The 19,006-nt window shown below is 48.6% G+C and overlaps 1 protein-coding gene across 1 annotated transcript in view; it reads right to left on the bottom strand.

The window, feature by feature from the left end:
• Nucleotides 1-10,153: 10,153 nt before the first annotated feature.
• The window catches only part of PLXND1 (plexin D1), a 108,425-nt gene continuing 99,572 nt past the window's right edge, over nt 10,154-19,006 (bottom strand). The window contains exons 33-36 of the mRNA XM_083155676.1: nt 16,651-16,798; nt 13,537-13,677; nt 12,536-12,610; nt 10,154-12,448 (exon numbers count right to left, since the gene is read on the bottom strand). Coding sequence (XP_083011802.1) covers nt 12,332-12,448; nt 12,536-12,610; nt 13,537-13,677; nt 16,651-16,798 — 481 coding nt within the window. The 3' untranslated portion in view covers nt 10,154-12,331. The remainder of the gene's footprint in view (nt 12,449-12,535; nt 12,611-13,536; nt 13,678-16,650; nt 16,799-19,006) is intronic.

Genomic DNA, 19,006 nt, shown 5'->3' with positions numbered 1-19,006 from the left:
CCAGCTGACTAAGCTACCTGCGTACTGCTCAATCTACCAGCTGACTGACTACGCTACCTGCGTACCGCTCAATTTACCAGCTGACTGACTACGCTACCTGCGTACCGCTCAATCTACCAGCTGACGGACTAAGCTAACTGCGTACCGCTCAATCTACCAGCTGACTGACTACGCTACCTGCGTACCGCTCAATCTACCAGCTGACTGACTACGCTACCTGCGTACCGCTCAATCTACCAGCTGACTGACTACGCTACCTGCGTACCGCTCAATTTACCAGCTGACTGACTACGCTACCTGCGTACCGCTCAATCTACCAGCTGACGGACTAAGCTAACTGCGTACCGCTCAATCTACCAGCTGACTGACTACGCTACCTGCGTACCGCTCAATCTACCAGCTGACGGACTACGCTACCTGCGCACCGCTCAATCTACCAGCTAACTGCGTACCGCTCAATTTGGTAGGGGGGTGTGGTTGAACCCGCACAGACAAGGAAAATGACAGGATATTAGTCAAAGAAACCAATGTGAAGGACTATCTGTAGTAAATTCTGATAGTCATTGATTGGTGGTGCGCCCCAAAATTCAGTATTGTAACTGAGTAAGGGGTTTTGTTCACTTAGGACAGACATGTCCAAACTATGGCCCTCCAGCTGTTGCGAAACTACACATCCCAGCATGCCTTGCAATAGTTTTAGCATTCCCTAAAAGCAAAACTGTGGAAAGGCATGATGGGACTTGTAGTTTCACAACAGCTGGTGGGCCATAGTTTGGACATGCCTGGCTTAGGAGAAGCAAACCAAAGAAAGAAAAAAAGCTTTGTGGGCGCACTCTTATTGTTAGTAAATATGGTATTAATTTAAAATTTAACTTTTATTGAGATCCTTTTAAGATAGAGTAACAAGAGCCGTTACATAGGATGGAAAGACAGATAGATTGTTTTATAGAAGCTATAAATACTAAAGCTCCGCTGTTGGGGCAACCGATATCCCCTAAGGCAATTCCAGCCATTTATTTGAGGGATACTAACCATTCAACTTCGCCTATAATCACATTGTGTATATATACCAATGATGACAAGGAACTAATGCGCTGAATGGAGAGTAACGTGTGAAAAAGCAACTAGTGCTAGCACACTACATTTTAAATTTTATTTTATTATAGATTCTCTTCTATAAAACAATCTATCTGTCTTTCCATCCTATGTAACGGCTCTTGTTACCCTATCTTAAAAGGATCTCAATAAAAGTTAAATTTTAAATTAATACCATATTTACTAACAATAAGAGTGCGCCCACAAAGCTTTTTTTCTTTCTTTGGTTTGCTTCTCCTAAGCGAACAAAACCCCTTACCGCTCAATCTACCAGCTGACTGACTATGCTACCTGCGTACCGCTCAATCTACCAGCTGACTGACTTAGCTGCGAGAACTAGACGCTGTTTCTGACGGGCGCTAATTCTGACTACTATTCTGATGCTATAACTAGACGCCTTTTCAGTCAATAGGATGACTAAGCTAGTCGCGAGAACAGTACTGACTACGCTACTTCTGACTGACTTTGCGGTACTTGTTTACGAACGCTGATAACGTAGATTACAGAAGTAAGGCAGCTGGCGAGCTGCCAGGATTCAAACAGTGTGGCGCGCGCTGCCGCCGTGAAACTAAACAAGTACAGTATGTATGTTAATGTAATGCTAGCCTGGTTATATATTGCGGTACATGTGCTGCACCATGTCGTTTCAGTGACACTGCTTTCAGGCAGTCAATGGACACATGGTGCTAGGGGCAGGCTGATAGTACCTGGGAGCCTCACTACGCACCTAGCAGCATGGGCGCCTTGACACCATTTGCCACTATCACCATATCTCACACTGCACCATATATTTAGACAAAAATGAAACTTGATAATGCATCAAAAGTTATTATGTATGTAAAGTTCTGCCATGTTGGCTGCATATTTTAGTAAAACAGTTTTATGTTCCAAAATAAAAAGTACAGTTCTAAGCCTAAAACCGTTTATAGAACTACAATCAGTGTGTGGTGTATTTTCCTTGCCTTACAATACCTGAATTTCAGCACCTTTTATTATGGCCTTTCAGGTATGTTGTGTCCTAAAGCTTGGTCCCAAACTTGAGGTCTGCAAATGAACCTCAGGGTACCCACGAGCCTCTCCTGAGCGGGGATAGGCACCCGCCATTTGGTATCCCACTTCTCTGTGGGATACCAAATGTCAACCTTTTTCATATGTCGACCTATGGTTTCATACACCACACTGAGAATTAGTTTTCAGGATGCACTTTTTTTTTCTTGCCTTGTCCTTTTGGCATCAGGGCAAGAATAACTTAGAATTTTTTTCTCTCCGGCCCGCTGGCTGGGGCTTATCTGTTCAGGATGCAGTTTAACATCCTGGCGGTCACGATGGTGGCGTTCAGCAGTGGCGGATTCAGGGGGGGGGGCACCCGGGCACGTGCCCCCCCTGTCATTCATTTTGTAGCTGAGGACCAGGGCTTTCCAACGAGCCCAGCCCCATGTCTCTAGCCCCCCGGGAACCAGAGATATCGCCTGGCAAAGCTGTAACGTTTTTTCCCCATAGGATAATATGGGACCCGTCAATTCCGACCCCACCCGGTTCCGACGGCTGCCAGTTCCCCCCTCTGGCATCACAGAAGCTTGTGGTTGATCTCATTCAATTCCAAATCGCTGGGCCTTCAATATAATACCAGGCTGGTCCATATCGGTCAATCGTTTCCAGAGATATTACGTGTAAACTAATTTTTTTATTTTTGAAATGTAATTTCATGGCTGTTCTTGTTCTTTGAGGGCAGATTACTCTGGAACCAAACGTTCCAGTTTCACTGGACCAAAATCATTCAAAGCCCACTCAAAAGTTCTTCAATATGATCCTTGTCTCATGTAAATGGATCAGTTGGTTCTGAAGATATAGCCAGTTAAATAAGATAACTGGTTAAAGGGGGGGGGGGGGGGTGGTTTTCTCTCCCCCTCACACCAGAAAATGCAGGGACTAGGCTGGTGTAAAAGGGTCCAACCTGGGAATGCATTTTCTGGTGTGAAAGGGGTATTATTTCAAATAGCCGGGACCTGCAGTGCTCTGAATACAGCCAGGCTCTGCCACTGTCAGTGGCTATCACTTCTGCCTGGCGGCTGTCCCCCATTTACCGCGAGCATGTATTCCCCTTGGCAATGAGCATGTAATCCCACATGGTAATGAGCATGAAACCTCTGGCAATGAGCATGGAACCCTTGGCAATGAGCATGTAGATAAGCAGCACTTGTGTAGCATAATTTTTAATAGGTGTTTGACATAATACATAATGGACATAATGGCGTGTAACTTAACGTGTAATGGACATTATGGTGTAAATGTTTAATGCGCGCCATTGGTGGACAATGTTCCTGTTTATGAAACTTATTGTGAATTTTGGCTTAAACTGTGTGGCATTATGTGAATTTTGTCACAATCCGTGTGGCATTATGTGAATTTTGTCACAATCCGTGTGGCATTATGTGAATTTTGGCTCAATATGTGTGGCATTATGTGAATTTTGTCTCAATCCGTGTGGCATTATGTGAATTTTGGCTCAATCCATGTGGCATTATGTTTATTTTGACACAATCCATGTGGCATTATTTGAATTTTGGCTCAATCCGTGTGGCATTATGTGAATTTTGGCTCATTCCATTTGGCATCATGTGTAAGGGGCAAGTATAATGGAGTCTAGTATTTTGTTGCATAATGTGTAGAAGTTGTATATGGTGTTGTACACTACACTCAAGGACACGCCCCCCGTTGAGTGGCCACACCCCATTTTCCGCACAACTACATCCTTCACTTTTGTCACCATGGTGTGCCTGCGTACTTTAAATGCCAGGGCCTATTTTTAATCCCATTCCCACCCTCTCTCTGCCACTCTCTTAGCATGTACACTGGCGCCACTAACACTGCCCCTCCCCCACCTAAACCCTCTTTTATCATGGTGCCCTCCCTGTCATTTTATCCTGGATCCGCCTCTGGCGTTCAGTATACTGACGCCAGCATCCCGGCTGCCTCACAACACCGGCACCGGAACTCCAAATAGAACAGGATTCCGGAGCTGGGTTACTGAAAGCCAGAATCCATATTGGACTGTTTGCGGGGCTACATAGAGAGTGGCCGGGGATTTTTTTTTTTTAAGTTTTGTCATTATTGGGGAGACTGAGGGGAAGATGCAGCCAACCTTGGGGAGAAAGGGGAATGTAAAACCCACCACCCCCTCAGTGACATGAACTGACTGGTTGTGACTACCTGGCAGTCCACTTTGCCATGTGTTTCCTCCCTCTGGGACTGCCAGATTGGGCTGCGATAGGAGCCTTTTGCACAGTCCAATCTGGATTTTATGGGCTGTAGTCCATAGAACCTACCAGGGCCCCTACACATGCTCTAGTCCCGTCACCTGCCAGATCCATTGCAACTCTCCTCTCTGGACAGAGGTAGTCACAGTCCCCTACTACATGTAAGTCGGTGCTGCCACTGCTGAAGAAACTTACCCCTTTTACCTCTGCGGTTTGGGGATGCAAAGATTCCTTTTGAGTTTTTGGAAGAGGGACCTGAAGATTCTCCTATCTGCTCTTTGAGCCTTTTGGCTCAGAATAAGGGGGCTTTCCTCTTTTTGGAAACGGTCAAAAGTACTGAGCCGCCAACACGTTTTTGCCCTGTACTGGGGGATTGAAGCCATTGACCCACCTCCTGTGCTTCAAGGGGGAAATGGTCACCTGCACTAAGGACTTGGCAATCTATGTTTGAAGCCTTAAGCTGCGTACACACAGGCAACAATCGCTGGCAATAATATGGTCGCTGAGTGACCATATTGCCAGCGTTTGGAGTGTGCACCGGCGATAAATCACCGGGTGCGTGCTCCCGTTTTCAGCCCTCTAATGGTCGCTGGTCGGAGGAGCGACTTCCCCCGCCTCTTCTCCCGGCCGTGTGTCGTTTTCGTCAGCGACCATCTCTGGTCACTGAAGGAAATGTACAGAGCAATATATTGTACCGTGTGTACACAGCTTTAGGGGGGATGCTTGAACATCTGCACCCCCTTACCGCCGCACATCGCCCCATCCCCCCCCCCCCATCGCCTACATAATTTTTTTTTTTAATTGAGTTATTTTTATTGGTTTTACAGAAAAGACAATTAAAACCTTACAACAGTGGTGTTACATAGGGTGCATACTGTACATCAAATATGGCATATCAGATCAAATTCTTAGTGGGAAATCATAGGAATATACATATACTGTATATTCACGTAAACAAGTATAAGGATATACACATCGGATATAGCGGATATAAAGCAAAGAGAAGTGCACCAACACCCGGAGGCGCCATCCGGGCTTTCGTGATCAACAGTTTGAAAGGAGGTACAAGTATAACATCATATCTCTCGAATAACCATTATGCACCGTCAGATTATAATACTGAGCAGTCATCAGTCAAAAACACCAGTCAGACTACAAAACCCACTATCTATAATACGCTACCTATGCTACCCAAAGCAAAACCCCCCAGAAGGACCCAAAGCAAACCTCCCCAGAACCCCCCCCCCCACCCTGTATGACCTATCCCCAAAATAGGTATACCTGGATCCCTAACAACCCCTCACCCTCATCTATCTATACTAACTGTCTAAGAAGAGATAAAATTAGTGGCCTTCAGCTTACATTAGCTAAACTAGCCTAAAAACCTAATTCAACCCTTCCTCCCCCCCCCCCCCCCCCATATATCCCAAAACACTATCCCACCCACCTAACGCTATACTCCCCCCCCAATCTGAATAAAGGATGATGAACGGGTAACTGACTGGGGCATATAAAAGGCCGGATATTATAACAAAGTTAGGGCCAGATCTCTTGGTTAATTTATGCAGTAGAATAGATACATTCCATCCAGGATATATAGTAGTGATCCTATTTATAACAATCCCAGCTCCGTACTAAGTAGGGGATAATTCACACCAAGGGCGGGATGTATCATTACTCGCATTTCTGTAGTGAAGTGTGTTTCATTTTTTTGCGCCATCTTCGCTGCCGTTTTGCGGAGATTTCTGCGTTATGTATTATTTATTTCATTTTTATTTATGGCCGCGGTAACTCCGTCCTCTGTCGGAATCTCTTCGTCTTTTTTTTTTTTTTTGTATTGTTGCACATGCGCAATGACTTTTCATTCTGTCATTCCTAATTCTACTCGCACCAATCAGCCTACCACCTCACACCTCTTCACACCTCACCCTAATGAGTCTATTAACTCGCCCTCAAATTACAATAACATGCCTCTCACCTCAACCTTTATCCTCACCCTAGCATCCCACAACACAACCTAGGTTTACCTCAAGTAAACAGCCCCTAAAATAAAACAAACACACTGGAATTACCTTATCGTTTAATATTTGACCTGTCCCAACACTGTAGTTCGCCAGCAATATAAGGCGAATAATTTCTAACAACAGCTGAGCGCTGCGAGTGTTAATACATAACACAGCGCGTCAGCTTGCATAGAACTCTATGATAGCAGCTGCCGCGCCGGAAACTCTGCGATGCTACAAGCCGGCGGAGTTTTTTTAACAACAAAACCCGGAAACTTTATTGATAAATCATGAGAAGGCACTGCGGATGCGTAAACGGGATGTCAGCGCTGCGGTAAGCGTTGATACATCCCGGCCCAAGGCAGTACATAAACATCGTTCTGAAGAGAAGAACCAGTAAACATAGCAATGTAAATGGCATTCAAAACAGCAAATCAGAGCAAAATATCTCTCCTTAGTCCGGCCAGTATTTAGCAGAGGCAGAGAAGAAAATTTTAACACCCCCGTAAACCCCAAAACGCACATATACAGTCTGAGAATATTGAGGGTAGATCCCTGAACATACATAAATGAAAAGCCAAAGCTGCAACAGTCTCAGTAATTTCTCAGCCTTCCATGTAGGTAGGTATAAAGACCATGGGAGCAGAAGGTTTTGAAACTTTGATTCCACCGCTGTAGCTATTAAATAGATGTGTGGAAACTCCTCTGTAGCAAGAGATAAAGCATCGGCAGAGCCAGTAGAAGAAGTCTTTATGCAATGGGGTGAATCCAGAAGGGACATTGAAGTGGACATTATATGCTTTATGCCTACATAATTATCGCATATGCTGTAACATATGCGATAATTATGGCAAAGGACAGCTCTTGCGTTAAGAGCTGTCCTTTGCGGTGAGATACAGCGGGTCCCATCGGGTCCAGGCGGCTCCCCCCCTTACCCAGTGCTGCTGCGCCGGGCTCTCCTCCCTGCACCCAGAATAGGATCATAGTGCAGGGAGGAGGAGGTCACAGGTCCGGGCAGCACAGCATTGTGCTGCCCGGACACAGGTGATGGGGGGTCGGTGGTGGGTCGCGGTAAAAGCCCATAGGCCCATAAGCATCCCCTGTCACTATAACCCGGCAGGGGATGCTTAGAGCATCCCAAAATGCGGTAAAAACCCAGATAACAGGGTTTTTACCGCATTTTTAGTTGAGAGAATCTCCCCCTTAGAGAGATAAAGTAGCACAAAATCAGCTTCTGTCATGTTACAGGCTGGGTTTGAAAAATGAGTTTGGAGATGGGTGGCTGGTACTTTATCTATGCCCACTTTATCTCTCTCTCTCCAAGGCCTGTAAATAGATCCGTGACGGTAAAAAAGTTCTCCAAATTTGTTTTTCTGCTAACATGCCTTGGCCATACCTTTGTGAGGATGGAGGAGTTGGACCACAACCTCGTGTAACCATTTGGAGCCAATCAGAAACCTACATTGAAAGCCAATGAGGGAAGAGATTCTTGGTTGCACACATGCATTAAGTGATAAGTGTTTGGCTCCTACATGGACCATAGTGATTGAGGGCTTATCACCCAGCCAGTCGCTTCCAAAGCCACGGGAGCCGCCAGTCGCTTCCAAAGCAATGGGAGCAAATACAGCAAGTAGGGAGAAAGTTATAAACCTATTAAAGAGTTGTATTCAGTAAGTGGCAGAGGAGCCAGGGGAGAGGTTGCCATGGCAACAAATCAGATGCTATGTCTTATTTTATAGAATGATCAGTTCCCTCTAAGTGGATTGGTTGCTATGGGTGGGTCTGTTACGATATATGTGATAAATAGGGTTGCCATGGACAATCCAGCCCCTGACCTGTATTCTGGGTTAAATGTATTTTTCCACAGTTGGCAAAACCAGGATCCAAACTAAAGTAGCAGCATAATGAGAAAACCCCAAAAACGTGGTCCGCAAATGTAGAGCAAGAAGACCCAAACCAAGAAGCAGATGCACCTCTGCCAGGGACTGTGGCCCTACTGTGGCCCCATTGGTAGACCAGTTGCACTTTCACATGACAACATTTATGGAATGTAGGCCATCAATCCAGAAGGAACTGGTGTACACAATTTCGGCTATGTACCCATGTCATGACCAGGGTTGAGGATCAGGGACTTTGTGGTGAAGGGACTACCCCGATCCAGAGAAAGAACCCGACATATTTTATTGGTGCAAATTTCTTGATTACTTTGTGGCGTTTAATGAGAATACGCTTTAATTAAAACCACCATCTATACATAAAAGGCTAACTACTCCTCACCTCTATGAGGTGAAGTTCCGGCAATGATCACTAGAGGGACAGAATTACTCCTTTGCATGCTCAAAGATGGCATAACAGAAAGTGAAAGCAATTTTTGCAGGGACACGGATCGGTTTCAAACTTGTTTGACATGGAGAGAGGCAGAGGCGAATTTAGGGGTCAAGCCGCCCCTAGGCACAACATTTTTGCCCCCCCCCCCCCCCCCCCATTTTAACATATTCATTACACAAGTACTTGTGTGTACTGAAGACAGGCAATTGTACTGGCTGGGGGTTATGTGGTGGGCAGTGGATGTGGGCAGTTAGCTTATCTGGGAGGGAAGGGGGGCATGGTGACAGGCACTGGGATGGTGGTGGCCACTGGACTGGGGATGGGGGATGGTTGGTTATATTGGGGGCACTGGGCTGGGTATGGTTGATTTAGATGGGGGGCACTGGGCTGGGTACAGGGGATGATAGGGTACATGGGGGGGCACTGGGTTGAGATCAGGGGATGGAAGCACTGACCTGGGTATAGCTGGCCTGTCCCATGTACAATGCAGCTCCTCAGCAGATGCTGCTGCTTGAATCTGCTTCATGATCTGTGATGGGGTGGGGAGGCACAAAGTCAACCCCCCCCCCTCCCCTCTGAGAATAAGCGATGCAGCCATCGGGGCTGGGTTCGGGGGAGGGGGGGAGCCGGGATTCACGACCAGTGATGAGGAGTCGCCATGTCATTAGCCCCCCCCCCTCAGCGTCTGAGGATCAGCGCTGCCAATGGTTCGGCTGGGTCCGGAGCTGGCACCGGGCGAGGGGGTAGCCGCCATGCTCAGTGGTGCCCAGATCACTGCCGCTGGTGGGGGAGCCGCCAAGTCGTTTCCCCAGCTGGATCTCGCATGGGGTGGGTGGGAGCCGCGGAGGCTAGTTCCCCTGCTGTGTCTTAGATCAGCAGCACTGCGGTGACGGTGCCGACGGGGTCTCCCATTTACGGATGCCAGGAGTAGGGTAGGAATCCACAGCCTCTGCCGGAGGGGGCACACTTCAGAGGGTGCAGGGGAATGTCTACTGGGCTCTGGGGCCGCCTGACACCCCAAAGCAGTGGCATCCCCTGCACTGTTTTGGTGGTGACTATTAACATACTCAGAGAGGCAGTCTGCCGTGCCGCCCTTAATAGGTGCCGCCCCTAGGCCCGTGCCTCACGGGCCTAGTGACAAATCCGGCCCTGGAGAGAGGGAGCCGTGAAGACAGAGATCGGGGGCAGCGGCAGATAGGGACTGGGGGGTGGGGTGCAGAGTTTGTGGCTTTAAAACTAGTGCTTCCATGTTGTAACACCGCGAAATATGAAAGTGCCCCAGCTGGGTAATAGCTTTATAGCCCAATGTGTGTATACTGTATATTGTAAAGTAAAATATCTTAGCAATTACCGAAATCTTTTATACAGAATTATATTACCAGACATTTAAGCGTAACAATGTCTTTCATGAATTGCAAATGACATTTGATCAAATGAATGTCAAATAAGCTACAAAATAAATGTTAAATATGACTTTAAATATCATTTTTTATTACAAATAACAATCTGACAATAGAACAATAATACATATATCAGGATCTCCGTTATATACATCTACATACAGTGTGCATCATCACCTGCTACTGAAATTCAGACTGATTCCCGTTCTCTCTCAGGAGAGCAAGTGGTTCAACGCTAGCGAAGGGCCCCAACCCTCAGAATAACACCCTCCCATAATGCAATGCAGGTTCCCAGCAGACGTCAATCCTGCCTTGCAATGGAGCCACGTTGTGCTTCCTATAAGCTAAAATGTACGTGTCATTTTCCCGCTAAAGTGCACCTGTGGCCTCCTCGGTGGAGGCGGCCATTTTGTGACCCGAGATAAATATTCAAAGGCAGCCTATGAATGCAATGTGCCTTCTGGCTGCACCTGAATATTGGTTCGGGCCACAGAGTAACAGTCTGTTAAAATATCTCTCATTTACCACACGTCTCTGCTCAGCAGATATTCACAGCATTGTGGCTGTCACGTTTCATATATAATGTTTACATCTGTACGTGGCTGAGAGACCGATACGGGCAGAGAAGCGGTTGGCGATAGCCAGCTACCTGCTCACCCTCCTCCTGGTCCACAGATCGCCCGGATAGAGTGGTGCAGCCGCCACCAGTAAGAACACACCATCAGTGATACTGTAAGAGCATTCTGCAGAAAGGAAAGGTGTATTTGGGGGGGGGGTCGGTCACATTGGCAGGGGCAACCAATGATTTGCAACCTGCATGCTGGAACTTATAGTTCAACAGCTGGAGATGGATTTTCCATTCCTGGCATTTTTAGCAATCTTTGTGCTGGAATGTGAATTATTTTCCCCCTAACTAAACTTTAGTGTAACACATCTTATATAATAAAAGGCTCCTCACCTCTGTGGGAGGGATTCAAGTGTTTTGCGCACTGGTGGCCACTAGAGGGTGCCTGACAGAGCAATTCAAGCGTTGCTCCATTTGGGGGCACACAGCCGCCGTCACTGACATTAATGATGTGCTGTAACTAGTCATTAATAACCAGCGTTCATTCTAGCACCCTGCATCTTTCAGAACCTGTGTAGTTCCTCCTCCCTGCCTGGGGTGTCGCTCTCTGCTTCGGTGCTCCTGGCAGTGTGCTTTGTATTTCTGACTGAATGCCAAAGATTGTCTTTGTTTCCTAGCTGGAAAACACAAAGTGCAGTAGAACGCCCGCTGTGCCTCGTGCGGGTGTACGCACCTCCCACCTCGATAATACAAGCGTGCTTATTGAGGTGTCATTTCATGTTGGGATATACGGGCGTGTTCCGATGAGCGGTCTCACGACAATACACTGATCTCACGTTCTCCTATGTTCACGGTTCTTATTGTGGAGCAGCGATTCCCCGCGAGTGCGCAGCAACGCCTCTTACCACAGACTTAAGAACCTTCATGTCCCCCCCCCCATACAGCTTAATAGGCTCAGCCAATAACTGCAAGAGAAGATCAATTCAGAATGGGGGGACGTGAAATGGAAAGCACCCCCCATCCCCCACCATGCGGGTGACACGAGGTAATAACAAGAAAACCACCTAAATTTGCACTGTACTATAATTAGTAAGTTGCCCCCCCCCCCCCCAAGAGGGGGTGCGCCTCGTCACTATATCCTGCAGAAAACAGTCTCTTATACACCCTTCTCCTATCCTGAGATCTGTCAGTAAGGCACTCTCAGCACATGGCATACGGTCAGGACCCACTAGCGCCCAATGCCAGCTCTGCAGCGGGCAGACAGTCCCAGCCTCCAGAAGTGGTTGTTCCCCCTGCAGTGCGTGCGGTCACAGACATGGCTAATAAGAAAGGGCGATGCTTTCAGTCACATTAACAGTGCAGATCTGTGAGATACAAATCCATTAATACAAACAGTACGTGTCTAAAATATTCCATGGCACAACGTAGAATAGTCCAGGTCGTGGCGAAACCAGGCTGGATGGCTATTAGTCACCAGGGTATAATGACCGATGTCCAATGGCCGACACTCTCTGTTCTAATTCCGGGGCTACGACGTCACTCCTGGTGCACTGCTTGTTACAGGCTGCCCTTTGGTGGGGTGAACAAATAGGGTACACAGTCTCTCAGCATCCAAGAGTTCTGCAACAATGGTTTACTTTCCAAGGTCCTGGATCAAGGGAGAGGGTTCCCCACTGGTCTCTCCTACGCCTCGCTGCTACAAGTGTAGATATCGTCCTCCATTAGCACAATCACCTGCTCGAACTTGTGCTGCAGCTGGCCCCGTTTGGTGGTGGGGTTTGCTTCAAGGGCGGTGACAATCTGCGGGGACAGAAGGTAAAGAGGGAGTGAGGACACGGGGCAGGAGGTGTCTGTGCAGGAGGCAGATACGGCTGAGCGGGGGCTTACCTGTGTACGGTATTTTTTGGCATATTTGTAAATCTCGGCCATCGCCACGTTGGTGTTGAATTTATTCTGATATTTCTGCAACAGATAAAAAAAGGAATGGTGAGATAAATGGCGTCACCTGCTCATAGGAACACACAAGCCTCGTGGCCCCCCTCAGGCTACTGACTGGCAGTGGGTGTGCTGGTGAGGTCTCATGTCGGTGTTAGCGGTCTTTTACCTGCAAATCCCACCGCTCTCCCCTCAGGCTAATAACTGGCAACAGTCTCGCTGTACTGGCAGTGGGTGTGCTGGTGAGGTCTCATGTCGGTGTTAGCGGTCTTTTACCTGCAAATCCCACCGCTCTCCCCTCAGGCTAATGACTGCCTACAGTCTCTGTCCTGGTAGCGGGCATGCTGGTGAGGTCTTGCACCGGTGTAAGCAGTCTCTTACCAACACAGCCCACCACCCCCTTATGCTAATAACTGGCTACAGTCTCTGTACTGGTAGCGGGCGTGTTGGAGAGGTCTCACGCTGGTGTAGGCCGTCTCTTACGCCCCCTACGCTAATAACTGGCTACAGTCTCTGTCCTGGTAGCGGGCATGCTGGTGAGGTCTTGCAGTGGTGTAAGCAGTCTTTTATCCGCACAGCCCACCACCCCCTTATGCTAATAACTGGCAACAGTCTCTGTACTGGTAGCGGGCGTGTTGGAGAGGTCTCACGCTGGTGTAGGCCGTCTCTTACCCCCCCTACGCTAATAACTGGCTACAGTCTCTGTCCTGGTAGCGGGCATGCTGGTGAGGTCTCGCAGTGGTGTAAGCAGTCTTTTATCCGCACAGCGCACCACCCCCTTATGCTAATAACTGGCAACAGTCTCTGTACTGGTAGTGGGCGTGCTGGTGACGTCTCGCACTGGTGTAAGCTGCCTCTTATCCCCCTCCCCTTACGCTAATAACTGGCTACAGTCTCTGTACTGGTAGTGGGCGTGCTGATGGGGTCTCACGCCGGTGCCAGCCTCCTCTTACCCGCGACTCCTCGGCGAGGTGCGCGTTCATCTCCTGCTCGCTCAGCGGACTCATCTCCTTGATCTGCCGGTAATATTTCTGCACAATCTTCCTATACTCCGGGATTTCCTTGGCGTACAGCAGCTTGTTAGTAGGAGAATCCTGCAATCCAGTTCATATAAACCAGTTAGCGCCAGAGAGGAACATCAGCGAGAGAGGATTAAACTGTACAGTAACAAACGAGACATGCAGGGGGCAGCAGACACCAATAGCAGCTTATATAGTGTGGAAGAGTTGCCCATAGCAACTGATCAGATGATATCAATTCTCTATTGCATCCTAGAAAATGATAGACAGAATCTTATTTTAAGAAGCATTAGTAAATTTACCCCTTACACCAGTGATGGCTAACCTTGACACTTCAGCTGTTGTTGAACTACACATCCCAGCATGCTCTGCTACAGTTTTGTTATTTGGCCATGCTAAAAATGACGTAGGGCATGCTGGGATGTGTAGTTCAACAGCTGGAGTGTCAAGGTTAGCCATCACTGCCTTAGACAAACTTTAGGCACCGGCCCACCAGTTTCCTCGGCCTCGCCCCAGACTCTCACGCTCTCTCCGGGCAATTGGTGTGTGGCCACTTGTTCAATTAATTGGTCATGTTTGAAGTTCTCCCCTAAAGGCAGCTTGCTGCAAGTACTCGTGTGAGCGGGTCACGACCTCTCGTCACCCAAAACATAACCAGCTGCCCATACAGCCCTGGAGACGTCTATGAGGTCACACACAACACAGGCGATAAGAACACAGTGGTGCCACCGCACGTCACTACACAAACTACACACACATCACTACACAAACTATACACAGCGGTACTACCGCACGTCACTACACACAGCGATGCAACCGCACGTCACTACACACAACGATACCAACGCACGTCACTACGCAAACTATACACAGCGATGCCACAACACACAGCACTGCTACCAAATGTCACTACACAAACAATACACAGTGATGTTACCGCACGTCACTACACAAACTATACACAGCGGTACTACCGCACGTCACTACACAAACTATACACTGCGATGCTACCGCACGTCACTACACTAACTATACACAGCAGTACTACCGCACGTCACTACACAAACTATACACAGCGGTATTACCGCACGTCACTACACACAGCGGTACTACCGCACGTCACTACACAAACTACACACAGCGATGCTACCGCACATCACTACACACAACGATGCCACCGCACGTCACTACACACAACGATGCCACCGCACGTCACTACACAAACTACACACAGCGATGCTACCGCAGAGTCACTACACACAACGATGCCACCGCACGTCACTACACAAACTACACACACATCACTACACAAACTATACACAGCGGTACTACAGCACGTCACTACACACAGAAATGCTACCGCACGTCACTACACACAACGATGCCAACGCACGTCACTACGCAAACTATACACAGCGATGCCACAACACACAGCACTGCTACCAAATGTCACTACACAAACAATACACAGCGATGTTACCGCACGTCACTACACAAACTATACACAGCGATGCTACCGCATGTCACTACACACAACGATGCTACCGCACGTCACTACGCAAACTATACACAGCGATGCTACTGCATTTCACTACACAAACTATACACAGCGATGAAACGGCACGTCATTACACAAACTTTACACAGCGATGCTACCACACGTCACTACACTAACTATACACAGCGATGCTACGGCACGTCATTACACAAACTTTACACAGCGATGCTACCACACGTCACTACACTAACTATACACAGCGATGCTACCGCACGTCACTACACAAACTACACACAGCGATGCTACCGCACATCACTACACACAACGATGCCACCGCACGTCACTACACACAACGATGCCACCGCACGTCACTACACAAACTACACACAGCGATGCTACCGCAGAGTCACTACACACAACGATGCCACCGCACGTCACTACACAAACTACACACACATCACTACACAAACTATACACAGCGGTACTACAGCACGTCACTACACACAGAAATGCTACCGCACGTCACTACACACAACGATGCCAACGCACGTCACTACGCAAACTATACACAGCGATGCCACAACACACAGCACTGCTACCAAATGTCACTACACAAACAATACACAGCGATGTTACCGCACGTCACTACACAAACTATACACAGCGATGCTACAGCATGTCACTACACACAACGATGCTACCGCACGTCACTACGCAAACTATACACAGCGATGCTACTGCATTTCACTACACAAACTATACACAGCGATGAAACGGCACGTCATTACACAAACTTTACACAGCGATGCTACCACACGTCACTACACTAACTATACACAGCGATGCTACGGCACGTCATTACACAAACTTTACACAGCGATGCTACCACACGTCACTACACTAACTATACACAGCGATGCTACCACACGTCACTACACTAACTATACACAGCGATGCTACCGCACGTCACTACACAAACTACACACAGTGATGCTACCGCATGTCATCACACAAACTACACACAGCTATGCTACCGCACATCACTACACAAACTATACTTGGGAGAGCAGGACCAATCTCTGCCTGGTGTTTGCGCCAATAAAGTTGCTGTATGACAGTTGAGAGCCAAAACAGTCAATATGATGACAGTTGGGGGCCAAAAGTTAGTAAATACAGGCGACTATATAAAGGGGGTGATTCATTAGTGGTCCGATGGTCTGTGCATGCGCATATTTGTGTATGAGCAGACCCCCTGTGCATTCAGCGAGTATCACACTCAATGAGGCGTTTGCACGGGTAGGGGGAGGGGAGGGGGGGTATGGACACCGGCCCAGAACAGGGGAACGCCCAATATTTAATGTGCTTCCCTATGACAGCGCTGGGCATTCCCCTGGGAACACAGATGGGCCGATGCCTGTTTGGGGCGGACGGCTGACATCACATGACATCAGCCCCCGCCTCGTCTTCAGCGATCTGCGGAGGAAATAAAGTCAGTTCATTAATGTAAAGGAGTCAGACAAAGTTGGGGGCTGATTCCCAGCGTTCCTCACCTTCCCCAGCTGCATATCGGAGATTGAACATGCATCGATAAACGCCTGGGCGATGACGGACAGACAGGCATCCATGTGGTCGGACTTCTCCATATCGAAGACAAACTCGGGGTTCTTCAGGATGTTTACCCAGAAACGCAGAGGGAGACTGTGGGGGAGAGATGCAGGAAGCAGTGATAAAGGTGCAGAGGAAGACGCAGGACCCCCAGGAAGTTACAGGAAGCAGTGATAAAGGTGCAGAGGAAGACGCAGGACCCCCAGGAAGTTACAGGAAGCAGTGATAAAGGTGCAGAGGAAGACACAGGAAGCCCAGGAAGTTACAGGAAGCAGTGATAAAGGTGCAGAGGAAGACGCAGGACCCCCAGGAAGTTACAGGAAGCAGTGATATAGGTGCAGAGGAAGACGCAGGACCCCCAGGAAGTTACAGGAAGCAGTGATATAGGTGCAGAGGAAGACGCAGGACCCCCAGGAAGTTACAGGAAGCAGTGATAAAGGTGCAGAGGACGACACAGGACCCCCAGGAAGTTACAGGAAGCAGTGATAAAGGAGCAGAGGAAGACGCAGGACCCCCAGGAAGTTACAGGAAGCAGTGATATAGGTGCAGAGGAAGACGCAGGACCCCCAGGAAGTTACAGGAAGCAGTGATAAAGGTGCAGAGGAAGACGCAGGAAGCCCAGGAAGTTACAGGAAGCAGTGATAAAGGTGCAGAGGAAGACGCAGGACCCCCAGGAAGTTACAGGAAGCAGTGATAAACGTGCAGAGGAAGACGCAGGACCCCCAGGAAGTTACAGGAAGCAGTGATAAAGGTGCAGAGGAAGACACCGGAAGCCCAGGAAGTTACAGGAAGCAGTGATAAACGTGCAGAGGAAGACGCAGGACCCCCAGGAAGTTACAGGAAGCAGTGATATAGGTGCAGAGGAAGACGCAGGACCCCCAGGAAGTTACAGGAAGCAGTGATATAGGTGCAGAGGAAGACGCAGGACCCCCAGGAAGTTACAGGAAGCAGTGATAAAGGAGCAGAGGAAGACGCAGGACCCCCAGGAAGTTACAGGAAGCAGTGATATAGGTGCAGAGGAAGACGCAGGACCCCCAGGAAGTTACAGGAAGCAGTGATAAAGGTGCAGAGGAAGACGCAGGAAGCCCAGGAAGTTACAGGAAGCAGTGATAAAGGTGCAGAGGAAGACGCAGGACCCCCAGGAAGTTACAGGAAGCAGTGATAAACATGCAGAGGAAGACGCAGGACCCCCAGGAAGTTACAGGAAGCAGTGATAAAGGTGCAGAGGAAGATGCATGACCCCCAGGAAGTTACAGGAAGCAGTGATATAGGTGCAGAGGAAGACGCATGACCCCCAGGAAGTTACAGGAAGCAGTGATATAGGTGCAGAGGAAGACGCATGACCCCCAGGAAGTTACAGAAAGCAGTGATAAAGGTGCAGAGGAAGACACAGGACCCCCAGGAAGTTACAGGAAGCAGTGATAAAGGTGCAAAGGAAGACACAGGACCCCCAGGAAGTTACAGGAAGCAGTGATAAAGGTGCAAAGGAAGACACAGGAAGCCCAGGAAGTTACAGGAAGCAGTGATAAAGGAGCAGAGGACGACACAGGACCCCCAGGAAGTTACAGGAAGCAGTGCTTAAGGTGCAGAGGAAGACACAGGACCCCCAGGAAGTTACAGGAAGCAGTGATAAAGGTGCAGAGGAAGACACAGGACCCCCAGGAAGTTACAGGAAACAGTGATATAGGTGCAGAGGAAGACGCATGACCCCCAGGAAGTTACAGGAAGCAGTGATAAAGGAGCAGAGGATGACACAGGACCCCCAGGAAGTTACAGGAAGCAGTGATAAAGGTGCAGAGGAAGACGCAGGACCCCCAGGAAGTTACAGGAAGCAGTGCTTAAGGTGCAGAGGAAGACACAGGACCCCCAGGAAGTTACAGGAAGCAGTGATAAAGGTGCAGAGGAAGACGCAGGACCCCCAGGAAGTTACAGGAAGCAGTGATAAAGGTGCAAAGGAAGACACAGGACCCCCAGGAAGTTACAGGAAGCAGTGATAAAGGAGCAGAGGACGACACAGGACCCCCAGGAAGTTACAGGAAGCAGTGCTTAAGGTGCAGAGGAAGACACAGGACCCCCAGGAAGTTACAGGAAGCAGTGATAAAGGTGCAGAGGAAGACACAGGACCCCCAGGAAGTTACAGGAAGCAGTGCTTAAGGTGCAGAGGAAGACACAGGACCCCCAGGAAGTTACAGGAAGCAGTGATAAAGGTGCAGAGGAAGACACAGGACCCCCAGGAAGTTACAGGAAGCAGTGCTTAAGGTGCAGAGGAAGACACAGGACCCCCAGGAAGTTACAGGAAGC

Source organism: Crinia signifera, chromosome 8 (genome assembly GCF_055691185.1).
Source record: "Crinia signifera chromosome 8, ASM5569118v1, whole genome shotgun sequence".
In the NCBI taxonomy this organism is placed as follows: domain Eukaryota; kingdom Metazoa; phylum Chordata; class Amphibia; order Anura; family Myobatrachidae; genus Crinia; species Crinia signifera.
The sequence above is the reverse complement of the archived record's forward strand: the minus strand, read 5'-3'. Positions and strand labels throughout refer to the sequence as shown.